Source organism: Hyperolius riggenbachi, chromosome 7, assembly GCF_040937935.1.
Source record: "Hyperolius riggenbachi isolate aHypRig1 chromosome 7, aHypRig1.pri, whole genome shotgun sequence".
NCBI classification, from domain to species: domain Eukaryota; kingdom Metazoa; phylum Chordata; class Amphibia; order Anura; family Hyperoliidae; genus Hyperolius; species Hyperolius riggenbachi.
In genome coordinates, this window is record NC_090652.1 from 227,700,627 (window position 1) to 227,714,960 (window position 14,334).

The 14,334-nt window shown below is 43.7% G+C and overlaps 1 protein-coding gene across 3 annotated transcripts in view; it reads left to right on the forward strand.

Moving 5' to 3' along the window:
* Positions 1-14,334, forward strand: part of RBM44 (RNA binding motif protein 44) — an 88,179-nt gene that overhangs the window by 41,138 nt on the left and 32,707 nt on the right. For all 3 annotated transcript variants that reach the window (XM_068245367.1, XM_068245366.1, XM_068245368.1), the window contains 6 exons: positions 466-1,598; positions 1,739-1,791; positions 6,619-6,904; positions 8,953-8,978; positions 12,157-12,256; positions 13,994-14,051. In XM_068245367.1, coding sequence (XP_068101468.1) covers positions 466-1,598; positions 1,739-1,791; positions 6,619-6,904; positions 8,953-8,978; positions 12,157-12,256; positions 13,994-14,051 — 1,656 coding nt within the window. The remainder of the gene's footprint in view (positions 1-465; positions 1,599-1,738; positions 1,792-6,618; positions 6,905-8,952; positions 8,979-12,156; positions 12,257-13,993; positions 14,052-14,334) is intronic.

Consider the following 14,334-nt stretch of genomic DNA (forward strand, 5'->3'; position numbering starts at 1 on the left):
CACACTAGTGGGTTCCTCACCATTTAGATACATTGGCAAAGCGTTTTTTGGGATTGTCAACGATCCAATAACGCTAAAATCGTCAGTGGGTCCCAGCCCTATGGGGTTTTTGCCTTCTGGATCAATTGGGATATGTGTGGGACCAGGATAGTAATGTCCAACTTTTTTTTTTTTTTATTTTTTTTTTTTTTAAATATTTATACATTTTTTGATGACCCTCTTTAGTTATATTTTTTTTTTTTTTTTTTTTTGCTGGTTAAACCTTTTTTTCTTTTTTTTCTTTTTTCAATCCAAGCTATGTAAGTGTCCAGATATTTGTAGACGATTAGTGCTTGTTGCAAAAAGAAAACACAGGCTAAGCTGTTGTAACAAGGATCATTTTTTATCTTTTGAAACATTAAGATAAATGTTACTAATAATCAGATAACCATTTTTTTTACCACCATTTTTGTTTGTTTTTAATAGGTGAAAGTGCTTTAAAGAAATTAGCTAATTCCACTGGAGGTCACAGGTTCCCTATGGATATTTCCAAGAGCAAGGAATACACATACTGTTCAGGGGCCACCGGGTCTTCCTCTGAAGTACAAATCCATGAAGATACAAGTGGGTGTTTGATGGAGCATGCAGAAAAAATAGCTGAGAATGCGTCTGACTGTAACATTTATGTGCAGCAGCGTACATCACAGGCTTCTGTGGACGCAGAGTGCCCTTTCACATCCACTGAAACAGAAGCATTGAGTGCAGAGGGAATGCTGGTTGATGCATTTTCTTCTTTGTCTCTACTTAGCTCAGCTAGCACTTTGTATCACGAGGCTGTTGTGAATGTTTCAAAGGTTCAGTCTGATGCCACTAATGCAGAAGAGAATGACACCTGTCCGATTCCATCCATCAGATGCCCAGATCCCATGCCATTTAGTTCCATGCAGCCTGAGGAAACCTCACACAATTGTGTAGAAAACATGGGGGAAATACTCGAGTCTCCTGACCGCTCCAGATTTGTTAAGGAAGGCCTGTTCACTGAACACAAGGGCAATTGTTTGGACAGTTCAGAGCCTGAACAAGTTGTGCCAGAAGAAAAAACAGAAAATGTACTTCCCTTGCAGAAATACCTCATTGACAGGTGGGATAAACCTGTAGACCAAGAATCTGTAGCCAGCGATAAATGGGATGAGGAAACATTCCTTTCTATCAAAAGTGGAAGCGGAAGTCGATCAAACTCTCCTCTTTCCTTTGATGAACACACCGACACAGAGTCTTGTATTTTTGATGATGCTTTCGATGATTTCCCCATTTATTGTATGTACCAACCCATTAGCAATTCTGATGGTTTGGTCAGCAGATCCACCTGCGGCAATCAGATATATGGGGCTTTGCTCCCAGACTTGGAGAGTAGACATTGGTCACACATGGGAAGTGGTGACAGCAGAGATACTGCTGTGCAGGAAGCCAACCTCCAGAGGAATATGGCTTGCAATACTGAACTTTCCTGGTTGCTAAACTATCAGGATGATAAGGAAACGCAGACTCCCAAAGTGGCCTTGCGGGAAATGGGTGTGAATACTGATGTGACTTCAGCTGGAATGTTTCCAGTAATTCAGGTAACTGTCATGCAATCTGGATTTTATAAATGGAATCCATGTTTCTCTGCTCTTAACTAGCTTAACTGGATGAGTTTTACACTTGCGTATGGAATTTTTCAATTGTTCCATATTTATTTCTTGTATTGTTTCCTTAACAGGGTACAGCAACTATAGCAGCTGAGCAGTGCAAAGGCCTTGAAACTCATAATGGGTATGTTTTACTAACAACTTAGAGGCACACACGTGAAAAGACATGAGGAACACATGCATGTGCATATTGCTGTACCTCTTGCTTCTGCCCCCCTCCTCTTTTTAGTCGTAGCCAATGGGTAGTTTGTACAGGAGGCCGTATCACTTCCCAACTTCCATTGGTGTTCTTCCTTTTCATTTCCTTAAATTTTGGCTGTGGAATTACAACCCATTGAAATCATGGGCTGGTTGGTTGGAGTGGGACAAGGAAAGGCAGGTCTGGTGCTTCCATAAGGGCAATCTGGGAATTTGCCCCAGAGCCATCAGACAGGGGGCACAAACAATTTGCACAGTACTCGCACAGAAAGAACATCCTACACACAGTAAAACACTACATACATACACACATTGCACAGTAGGTTTTTCTCAGACAGAAAAAGCTTACGGCACTGCAGCAGCACGTGAGGCCACCTGGGACGGCAGTGTATATTGATGAGACGTACGCTAGCAGCTTTCTCATAGTGTCAGCAGCAAAGAGTGAGGAAGATTGTCTGCTGTTCCAGTGTACAGCGCTGCTGCCCCCTAGAGGATGCTGCCTGAATAACATTCAGATTGGCAGCATTGTCGGGCTGGTTCTGGTAGGAGGGGAGTAAGCTCAGCAGAGCTATCTGGGCAGAGCGCCCAGCTGATAGGGCTTGGGGAGAACACTGCTCCTGTCCATGTACGAATGTGGCCGCACTGTGCAGACCCAACGAAAAAAGCCCTGTACAAGTGGCTCCATGCTACTTCAAAGGCCCTCCTTGGGAGCGCAAACGTACTAACTTTGTTAGGTTCAGAGGGTCTCAGCGCTGAAATGGCAAGCTTGACAGGGGCGGAGGAAGCCTCTGGAATATCCAGAGGCTTCCCTGTACAGAGGTAAGTATCTTAGTTTTTAATTTTTACACTTCAGGTACACTTTAAAGCAGGGATGTCAAACGGTTCCTTCAAGGGCTGAGGTCCTCATACATTTTTGACACAGCTCAAATTAATTGATGGGTCTGAATCAGGAAAGGTGTGGTCCATCAGGTAGAACACATTCCTCTTTCTCAGTCCATCCTAAACACTGGTGTGGATCTGGCCCTCCAGGCCTGGAGGTCGACTCCTGTGCTTTCAAGGGATCCTGAGCACTGACTAAAAATAAAATGGTGGCTTGGGGCTTTCTCCAGCCCACCGTAGGCCACAAGGTCCCCCGGCGTCCTCCTGACTCCTCTCCTGGTCCTGTCTGGCAGCTCCGTCATGGGACGACTTCTGCCTGAAGTCGTCAGGGCTGCTTCCCCCTTCCTGAATTCGTGACATCAGGCCGGCGTGGAAGTCCTGTGCATGCGCAGTTCAATATTAGAGAACCGTGCATGCGCAGGACTCACGCTGGCTGGCGTGATGATGCGCAGTCAGCCAGCGTGATATCGCAAATTGAGGAAGCAGCCCTGACTGCTTCAGGCAGAAGTCGTCTCATGACTGAGCCGCCAGCCGGAACCGGGAGAGTAGCCAGGAGGGCGCCAGGGGACCTTGCAGCCTACGGTGGGCTGGTCGGAAGCCTCAAGTCACTATTTCATTTTTAGTGAGTGATCAGGGTCCCTTAAAGAGTAACTGTTAGCCCCCAAAGTGAAATTTAAATCTCTACAGCAATGTTTTATTTAGTATTAAAGTGATCCAAAAAGCCAATGCAGAACTTAAAAATCAATATAATTGTGTTACTATGTAGCCTTTTGCCCAAGCTAAGGACGCAAAGCCGCATATCAGATACTGATGAGCATGCAGAGCATGCCTATGTCTGCCCGACCCCCCCCCCCTCTCCCCCCAGGACCAGGTGCCGATCTATTCGCACCACAAACAGCTGACCGCTCTGACAGGGAGAGAGCGCGGCAGCACTTCCAACGCAGCCACACAGAGCAGCCGCCGCCGAGTCACATGTGAGAGAGATGCACGGCGGCAGCTGCTCTGCCGTGGCTGCGCTGGAAGTGCTGCCGCTCTCTCTCCCTGTCAGAGCGGTCAGCTGTTTGTGGTGTGAATAGATCGGCACCTGGTCCTGGGGAGGAGAGGGGGGTCGGGCAGACATAGGCATGCTCTGCATGCTCATCAGTATCTGATATGCGGCTTTGCGTCCTTAGCTTGGGCAAAAGGCTACATAGTAACAAAATTATATTGATTTTTAAGTTCTGCATTGGCTTTTTGGATCACTTTAATACTAAATAAAACATTGCTGTAGAGATTTAAATTTCACTTTGGGGGCTAACAGTTACTCTTTAAATAAAATCTGTAATGAAAAAACCTCCCCTGGGGGGTACTCACAATGGGTGGGGGAAGACTCCGGATCCTATTGAGGCTTCCCCCGTCCTCGTTGGTCCCATGGCGGCGGTGAAAAAAATCCTCCCGGAGCGGCGGTGATGTAAATATTTACCTCTTGGCTCCAGCGCAGGCGCAGTATCCGCTCTCTGCGTGGAGATAGGTCAGATACAGTGGAGGAAATAATTATTTGACCCTCTCACTGATTTTGTAAGTTTGTCCAATGACAAAGAAATGAAAAGTCTCAGAACAGTATCATTTCAATGGTAGGTTTATTTTAACAGTGGCAGATAGCACATCAAAAGGAAAATCGAAAAAATAACCTTAAATAAAAGATAGCAACTGATTTGCATTTCATTGAGTGAAATAGGTTTATGAACCCTTACCAACCATTAAGAGTTCTGGCTCCCACAGAGTGGTTAGACACTTCTACTCAATTAGGCACCCTCATTAAGGACACCTGTCTTAACTAGTCACCTGTATAAAAGACACCTGTCCACAGAATCAATCAATCAAGCAGACTCCAAACTCTCCAACCTGGGAAAGACCAAAGAGCTGTCCAAGGATGTCAGAGACAAAATTGTAGACCTGCACAAGGCTGGAATGGGCTACAAAACCATTAGCAAGAAGCTGGGAGAGAAGGTGACAACTGTTGGTGCGATTGTTCGAAAATGGAAGGAGCACAAAATGACCATCAATCGACCTCGCTCTGGGGCTCCACGCAAGATCTCACCTCGTGGGGTGTCAATGGTTCTGAGAAAGGTGAAAAAGCATCCTAGAACTACACGGGAGGAGTTAGTGAATGACCTCAAATTAGCAGGGACCACAGTCACCAAGAAAACCATTGGAAACACATTACACCGCAATGGATAAAAATCCTGCAGGGCTCGCAAGGTCCCCCTGCTCAAGAAGGCACATGTGCAGGCCCGTCTGAAGTTTGCCAATGAACACCTGAATGATTCTGTGAGTGACTGGGAGAAGGTGCTGTGGTCTGATGAGACCAAAATAGAGCTCTTTGGCATTAACTCAACTTGCTGTGTTTGGAGGAAGAAAAATGCTGCCTATGACCCCCAACACACCGTCCCCACCGTCAAGCATGGGGGTGGAAACATTTTGCTTTGGGGGTGTTTTTCTGCTAAGGGTACTGGACAACGTAATCGCATTAACGGGAAAATGGACGGAGCCATGTATCGTGAAATCCTGAACGACAACCTCCTTCCCTCTGCCAGGAAACTGAAAATGGGTCGTGGATGGGTGTTCCAGCACGACAATGACCCAAAACATACAGCAAAGGCAACAAAGGAGTGGCTCAAGAAGAAGCACATTAAGGTCATGGAGTGGCCTAGTCAGTCTCCGGACCTTAATCCAATAGAAAACCTATGGAGGGAGCTCAAGCTCAGAGATGCACAGAGACAGCCTCGAAACATTAGAGATTTAGAGATGATCTGCAAAGAGGAGTGGACCAACATTCCTCCTAAAATGTGTGCAAACTTGGTCATCAATTACAAGAAACGTTTGACCTCTGTGCTTGCAAACAAGGGTTTTTCCACTAAGTATTAAGTCTTTTATTGTTAGAGGGTTCAAAAACTTATTTCACTCAATGAAATGCAAATCAGTTGCTATCTTTTATTTAAGGTTATTTTTTCGATTTTCCTTTTGATGTGCTATCTGCCACTGTTAAAATAAACCTACCATTGAAATAATACTGTTCTGAGACTTTTCATTTCTTTGTCATTGGACAAACTTACAAAATCAGTGAGGGGTCAAATAATTATTTCCTCCACTGTAGGCTAGCCATTCTTCCCCATGTGCATCAGATAATGAATACCCATGACTGTTCCCATGTCATGTGACTGCTCTTCCTTGGAACATCTTTGGTACATACTGACCAAGTTGTCACTTGCATCCTATGGGGATTCATGCATCTAGGTTCAGAGGAGTCTGGTCCATATCTCTTCATTTAAATGTTAGCTGTGGTTCTTTAAAGAGAACCTGTACTGAGTAAAATTATTTAAAATAAACACATGAGGTAACTTCAAATTAACATTACATAGTTGCCTCACCATCAGTTCCTTTTTAGAAGCTCACCATTTTCTTCTTACAGTGATCCCTTCCAGTTCTGACAACATTTTGTCAGAACTGAAATATATCAGTTGCTGTCAGGTACAGCTGAGAGGAGAACTGATGTGTCCATGTTTCCCTATGGCTCAAGTGGGCAATGTTACAGTTTAACTGTGTGCTGACCAGAAAGCTGTTATGGGCTAATGGCCATTTTCAAAATAGAGGACGGAGAATTCCATTGATCACAGTGAACAAACAGGATGCAGGAGAGGAAAAAGAGATTGAGGAGTAGACTACACGGGAGATAGTATGACTTGTGTATGTTTATTTTGACTTTTAATTTTCAGTTCAGGTTTTCTTTAAATAATCATGCCGGTGAGAACTGTCTGCTTTAGAATTATGATATAAACGCTGTTTATTTTAACGTGTGTTTTTTTTGTTGTTGTTTTTTTTTTCAACTGGAAAGCAATAGAGACAGTGCGTTATCCCCATCCAGCGAGGCGCTGAGGCAAAGGGCAGTAAAGGCAGAACTGCAGCTTATAAATGTGCAGCGCTGGATGTGTAGGCAAGTGTGTTGGAAAACTCATGAGCAACGCACTGTGAATGAATCTCCATCAGCTGAACGCTCCCAGTCTGGTATTCCCTTTAATATGTTGTCAGCTCTTGCTGAAGTGGAAGAAAAGTATTTGGAAATGAAGACACAGATTCAGTCTGGAGTGCCCCTTGATAACTTGGTTCCTTTAAGTATGCAAGTAAGGATGGACTTTTACTTTCTTCCTTTGTGTGTTTCCAACCTAAAAGTATACAAAATCGCTCTTGAGCGCTTATTGGGTCTGTAGTAGTTCTTGCCCCCTATCTTGGGGGTAATTGGATTGTGTGGAGGGAGGACATCAGGGGACTGATGACAGGAGAGCTTCTGGTGGTGGTAAGTGGTACAACGCTAGCACTTCAGTCCATTCATAATCAGATTTCTGTTGCAACCTGATCAAAACCGAGCAGGGCAAGGTTGCAACAAATCGTTACTCCCCAGTGTAGATGCAAATAATTTTTCCCTGCATGCAGCAGATTGTATACAGCCAATAAAAATAAACAGTTCATTTTATTGGACATGTTCACTCTGGATACAAGTTTCATAAATTTTTGATATGCTGGACGCAATTTTCATCTCATTGATTAACTCGATTCCCCAGCTGATCATTTGCCAGCTGGGGCAGCTAACAACCAATGCTTGCCAGGCTTTACCTTGATGACTGTGTTCAATCATGTAAAAACTAAGGACACCTGAAGTGAGAGAAATAATGGTGGCTGCCATATTTCTTTCTTGTTAAAACAGGACCAGTTATTTTTTGGCAGTCCTGGTGATTTTCATGCCTCAGTAGCATCTGCCTCACACACCTGTAACAAGCATGCTTCAAATCCAGTCAAAAGTCAAGCCAAAAATCTGATCTGCATGCTTGTTCAGGGTCTGTGGCTAAAAGCATAATGCTGGGAATACACCATGAGATTTTTTTGGCATATAGATTTAAGTATAAATATAGCACCGACCTATTACGTAGTTCTGTGCAGAGTATATAGTCTTGTCAATTAACTGTCCCACAGAGGGGCTCACAATCAACTCCCTACCATAGTCATATGTCTATGTATGAATCGTAGTGCATGTTTCATAGTTTAGGGCCAATTTAGGGGAAGCCAATTAACTTATCGGTATGTTTTTGGTATGTGGGGGGAAACCCATGCAGACACAGAGGACATACAAACTCCTTGCAGATGTTGGGTCCCCTTGGAATAAACTAAAAGCAAAACTGCAGTCTGGCATGACATACCATACACCTGTTCCCAGCACCCTTACTGCCTGTTTTTTATTATTTTACATATATTTCATTGTAATGTCCTCTGTGTCAAACCACATTCCTTCCACATTTTCCCATCAGATTGCTGGGGATATTTCACGTTATTTGGTTATTTCCAACATTTCCAGGATTGATTTATTGCAGTACAGATCTCAAAATTGATCCCTTTCTTGTTCAGAAACAGATCAAACATGTTGTAAATCATTGACCATTGGGAAATTTTCCCATCAATATGATGGGAAAATTGCATTGTGTGTAGCAGGCATAAGTTCAATGAATATTAAAGAAAACCTCTGAGAAAAACCTCCCCTGGGGGGTACTCACCTGGGGCGGGGGAAGCCTCCAGATCCTATTGAGGCTTCCCCCGTCCTCCTCAGTCCCGCGGCGGCAGCGATAATGCTCCCCGAAAAGCGGGGATGTAAATAATTACCTTCCTGGCTCCAGTGCAGGTGCAGTATCGGCTCTCCGCTTGGAGAAAGGGGGAAATAGCCGATCGCTGTCGGCCCGCTCTACTGCGCAGGCCCAAGTCGCCTGCGCAGTAGAGCGGACCCGACGGAGATCGTCTATTTTCGCCTATCTCCGTGCGGAGAGCCGCAACTGCGCCCCGCTGGAGCCAGGAAAGGTAAATAAATCTGCGCTTGTCAGGCTTGTCGAGGGAGGATTCCCGGGACACTTCGGGGGAGCCAGTGCTTGATTGCCTTTAGCTACAGGGGAGTGGGAAGCCACAGTGGGACCCTGAGGCTTCCCCCTCCAGAGGTGAGTTACAGGTTCTCTTTAAATCTCCAGTAGGGACGGGGTGCTGTAAAAACATACCAGTTCTTAACATGAACCACCATTGTCAAAGCACTGCTAATCTCTTATGATGCTGAAATGTGTTAATGTTTTGTGAGACGTTTCCATGTTTAAGCATACTAAATTTGATTGACATTGTTTTATCTTTTTATTTTAAGCTTACAAAAGTGGAAATTCCATCTGAGTAAGTATCTAAATGTTCTTTTAAACAATTACTTTCTGTTCACTTGGGAAGTGTTTATGGCAATGGAGGTTACACACACGATCACGGTAAATTAAAGCAGACCTGACCTCTTGCACAGGAGACAAGGAAAACAGAGAAATCCACCCCATGTGTGTTTACAGAGAACAGCCTGTCTAAAGGGGCCCATACATTGGTCGATTTCAGCGATTGATCGATTGATCAGAAATCCTATCAAATTCCCCATTCGAACGGTTTGTGGCCGATTTCTATTTTGATCTGACGATGGAAGATCTAGGTTGATCTGCTGCTGGCAGCAGATCGATGGCCCATAGAGTTGCATTCGATCTAATAGTCCAATAATGCATTTAGATCGATTTCTAATAGATTTCATTCTGAAATCTATTGGAAATCTGTTCCTAGTGTGTGGCACACATCAGATAGATTCCTGTCAGATTGGACTTGACAGGCATCTGCCAGAAATCTATCTTATGGTCGAATCTGCTGCAAATCTATAAGTGTATGGTCACTTTAATTTCCTCTTATCTGTAAGGGCCTTTTTCCACTAGCCTGCGATTTGCGATTTGCTTCTGATCGGAAATCGCAAGGTACATTAAACTAATGGAAACTGCAGCAGCAATTTCCATTAGTGCGATCCGATTGCGATGCGATTTTGGTCAAAGCGCAATCGTCGTCCTGCCGCGTTTTGTATGCGATTGAGCTGGACTATAATGAGTATAGTAGCTCAATCGCAATCGCATGGTGGAAATTGAAACGAGATCGCGATCAGAATCGCAATCGCGATCGCATTTTATAGTGGAAAAGAGCCCTAAGTGTTAATTAGGGCTGTTAGCTCTGTCTGAACTTTGCTGAGGTTCAAGTATCAAAGAGCAGCGCCGCACTTAAAAGGAGATGCTAGAGGTGGAAGAAGGTTTGAGCTGATCTAATATTAGGGGGGGGGGGGGGGGGAGCTTGATGACAGTGCACACCTGCCATGTACAATATGGAAGTACAGTAAACTGGACAGCACAAATAGAAATGGGGATGTAGGTCAGGTGAACTAATTCATTTATCGATATTTTTTATTACATCTATACCGGGTAACACGTGTATGTTACATGAATTTTGAGATTAGTTCTGCTTTTAAAGAGAATCTGTATTGTTAAAATCGCACAAAAGTAAACATACCAGTGCGTTAGGGGACATCTCCTATTACCCTCTGTCACAATTTCGCCGCTCCCCGCCGCATTAAAAGTGGTTAAAAACAGTTTTAAAAAGTTTGTTTATAAACAAACAAAATGGCCACCAAAACAGGAAGTAGGTTGATGTACAGTATGTCCACACATAGAAAATACATCCATACACAAGCAGGCTGTATACAGCCTTCCTTTTTAATCTCAAGAGATCATTTGTGTGTTTCTTTCCCCCTGCAGCTATCTTCCACTGAAGTGTCAGGCTGTTTCTTCCTGCAGAGTGCAGACAGCTCTGCCTGTATGTAATTCCTCAGTATGTGAAAGCCCAGCCAGCTCAGAGGAGGATTTATCCAGCTTGTAAAAGATAATAGAGCAGAGAGAAGCTGCACTAATCTAAATAACACACAGCAGTGTGCAGAGAGGGGCCTGAAGGGGGGAGATGCATCACAGAACCACAACACTGAAGAACTTGGCAGCCTTCCAGACACAGGCCGACAAGTCTGACAAGAGAGAGATAAGTTGATTTATTACAGAGATGGTGATAGTAGAACGTGCTGCAGTAAGCCAGAGCACATTAGAATAGATCTTGGAAATTGTAGGATGGAAGAAAACCGGATTAAATTTTTGTTACAGAGTCTCTTTAAAAGGACACTTAAGTCAGGAATTAAAAATCAGTCTTACTTGCCTGGGGCTTCTACCAGCCCCTTGCAGTCACTCACGGAGCCTCCAGTCCCCCCGACGCCAGCTAGTTTCATTTTAGCTGAGAGGGAGTCGGCGGGCTTTCTGCGCCTGCACATAAACTGGTCACGTGTATCCTTCATGTTCCCATCCTCAATAGCGTCCTGCACGGGTGCAGGACGCTATTGCGGAAGGCAACGCAAAGAAAGATATGCCTGGCCAGGCCTGTCAGCGAAAACAAAACTAGCTGGCAGCGGGGGACCAGAGGCTCTGTGAGTGACTGCGAGGGCACGGGATGGCTGGAGGGGGCTGGTGGAAGCCCCAGAAAAGTAAAACGGATTATTTTTTTTTTTGTATTCATTACTGGCTGAAGTGTCCCTTTAAGGAAGCTTTGGTGCGAATGGGTATACAATGAGAGAATAAATGCCCTGTACAGAGAGGAGGAATTTGTTTTTTGTTTTTTTTTAAAGAAAAAAGTCACCTAAGGGGCATGCACTAGGGCCTTATAGAGCCTTCCCAGTCCTCTCTGTGTCCCCTCATTTCACTGCTGGGCCCCCGTTGCAGCAATCAGACTTTAATGTTGAGGAAGCCTTCGGGCCTACTCGGAAGGTTTTGGAAGTACTTGGGCTCTGTACTGTGCTCGTGTAGTACGGAGCTGCTCGTCTTTTGGAAGCACTCAGAGACCTGAGTAATTCCAAGGCCTTCCCAGGAGACGCGAAGATGCAGCCAGTGGCAGATTTCAACGGGGTCCAGCAGTGGAATGAGGAGACCGACAGGACTGGGAAGGTTTTATAGGATCCAGTCTTCTCTCCTCTTAGATGAGCATGTACCTTTTTTTGTTTTATATGGGTAGTTTAAGTTACACTTTAGTGAGAGGGATATGGAGGCTGCCATATTTTTTACCTTTAAACAATGCTAGCTAGCTGGCTGGCTTTGCTGCTTTTTCTACTGTCTGTGTTCCCATTAGAAATATGTTACAACATTCCCTGTGCCAAAGACAGAACAAGAAAATGGAAAAAATGAAATCAAAGGCAAATGAAATCCCAGTTGTTTACAAATCTATAGCCTCATGATATAGATCCTCATCCTTGTATTTCCACGTCACGCACCACTGACCGCTGGAGCATTTCAGAATTCACGTCACTTTCTGCCCAGTGCTATTTCAAAATGGAAAATGCACTGAATTCTCCCCAGTGTAGGCACAACACAAAATCCTGATTGTGTGTATTGAAGATCTCCCACTTGCCATGGCCTGTGGGGTAATGTGTTTTTATCCAAAGTGAGTGATAAATAATGATTCTATTTTACAGTAACTTGCTACATCCGTGCTTTATGGAGAATTTTCAGACTAGCAGCGGACTGAAAGAAGCTGATAAACTCAAGGAGATGGAGTCCAGATCTGGTGAAAATGTAAAGAACCAAGAAATAAATAAATAAAAAAAAAAAATATATATATATATATATATATATATATATATATATATATATATATATATATATATACACATACACATACACATACACATATATACACAGGGGCGTAACAATAGACCCTGCAAGGGATGCAGCCGCAGGGGGCCCAGAAGCCGCAGGGGGCCCCATGGAGGGAGGTTTCTTTTCCCTGTCCTGAGAGACTGGCAACTAACGGCACGGAGACAAAAAAAAACAAACGTTCTGCTCTCTGCATAATTGTTCTAATGATTGCATCTGCTCAGCCAGGGATAAGGATTCCACAACACATTCGCCACTCTCCCACCTTTGAAATTTTTAAACGCTCCCTCAAAACCCACCTTTTCCGACAAGCATATTCTCTAGCTTAGGCCATGCACCCACTAAATAACCTAATTGCGCACTGCCTGTACATATACTGTATACATCCCCACCTCTTGTTTCCACCCCATTCCTTTAGATTGTAAGCTCGCAAGGGCAGGGCTCTCATCGTTTTGTGTCATGGACTGTTATTAATTTAATTTCTTGCACACTGTTAGACATTTATACATTTTAGTCATCATGTTAAATCAAATTGTAATCAGCAGTGCTGTATTTTGTATCAGTGTTCATATTTGATGTATATCATTGTCTGTATCATTATGTATCCCTTGTTTGTTTTCTTACATTGTACAGCGCCACGGAATATGTTGGCGCTTTATAAATAAATAATAATAATACAAAGTTTTGCAGAAAAACATGTGTAGTATATCCCTATATAGTGTGCAGCAGGCTCTTGTGTACAGCGCCCAGCCCCAACCTCTCTACCCCTCCCCAAGTGCTGTGTACTGTAGTGATGCTGGAGAAGTCTGCAGAGCCAATTCTGCTCCATCAGAGGTGGACAGAGTTAGGCCCCATTAAAACTTGAGCGTTTTGCCGGTGATTTCGGCAAAACGCTCAAACACTAGCGCTTTTGAAAGCACTAGTGTAATAAAACCCAATGGGCCATTCTTACTTGGGCGATTTGCGCTTAATCGCCACAAATTGCCCAAAAACGCGCAGCCTGCACTATTTTCAGGCGATTTCCCGGCGATCCCATTTCAGTGGTATAGGAGCGCTAAACGCGATTGCGGAGAAATCGCTGCACTGTCCAGTGATTTTTCCGTGTGAAATCGCGGAAAAATCACTCCCGCAAAACGCCGTCAAAAATCGCAGTGTGAATCAGTGTAATAAGCTGAGGCTGGGAGCACACTCGTCTGTTTTTGGTATGTGTTGTCTGCACACCACGTGTGTCTCTATGAGTGAAAACATGCACGTTTTATCACAGAAGCTAATGTAATTGATAGAGAAAATGCCCGTAGTGCTTCACTGCTGTCTGTTTTTATCTGCAAGGGGAAATCACATTCAAGTGTGCACTAGCCAACTGAATAACATTGGTTTCTCAGTTTACCTGTAAAGAGAGTGCGGCGTTAGGGAGTTTGGGGGATTGGCTGGAGGGGGTCCCATCCAAAATTTTGCAGGGGGGCCCAGTGATTTGTAGTTACGCCCCTGTATATATATATATATATATATATATCTATATATAGATAGATAGATATAGATATATATATATATATATATATATATATATATATATATATATATATATATATCCTGTTAAACTATTGTCTTTTGGAACCTTGATTTGTTTTGTGAACTTGCATATTCTTTGTCTGTTAGATTTTTTCAAGTACATTCGTTCCTAACACATCTAAGTCTCCACATGAAGAAGTCAGAGGTTGGTGGAAATGTTTTATCTCTCAAACTTATGGCTGCAAGATCTCATCAGTATTTGCAGTGCCACAGTTTCTCCTCCTGTATCTGTTTAGCTATGTGAACTTCACGTGACTGTGTAATACTGATCACACTGCATGGCCTTACTGATTTCTGTTTGCAAAAAAATTGAAAGGCTACCTTTGTTGGACTGTATAAGCTGAGGAACTCACGTTCCCCTTAGAAACCAATAAAACCAATAAAAAGTTATTGACTTGTGTATATGCCACCTCCCCAAATTAGCCTAC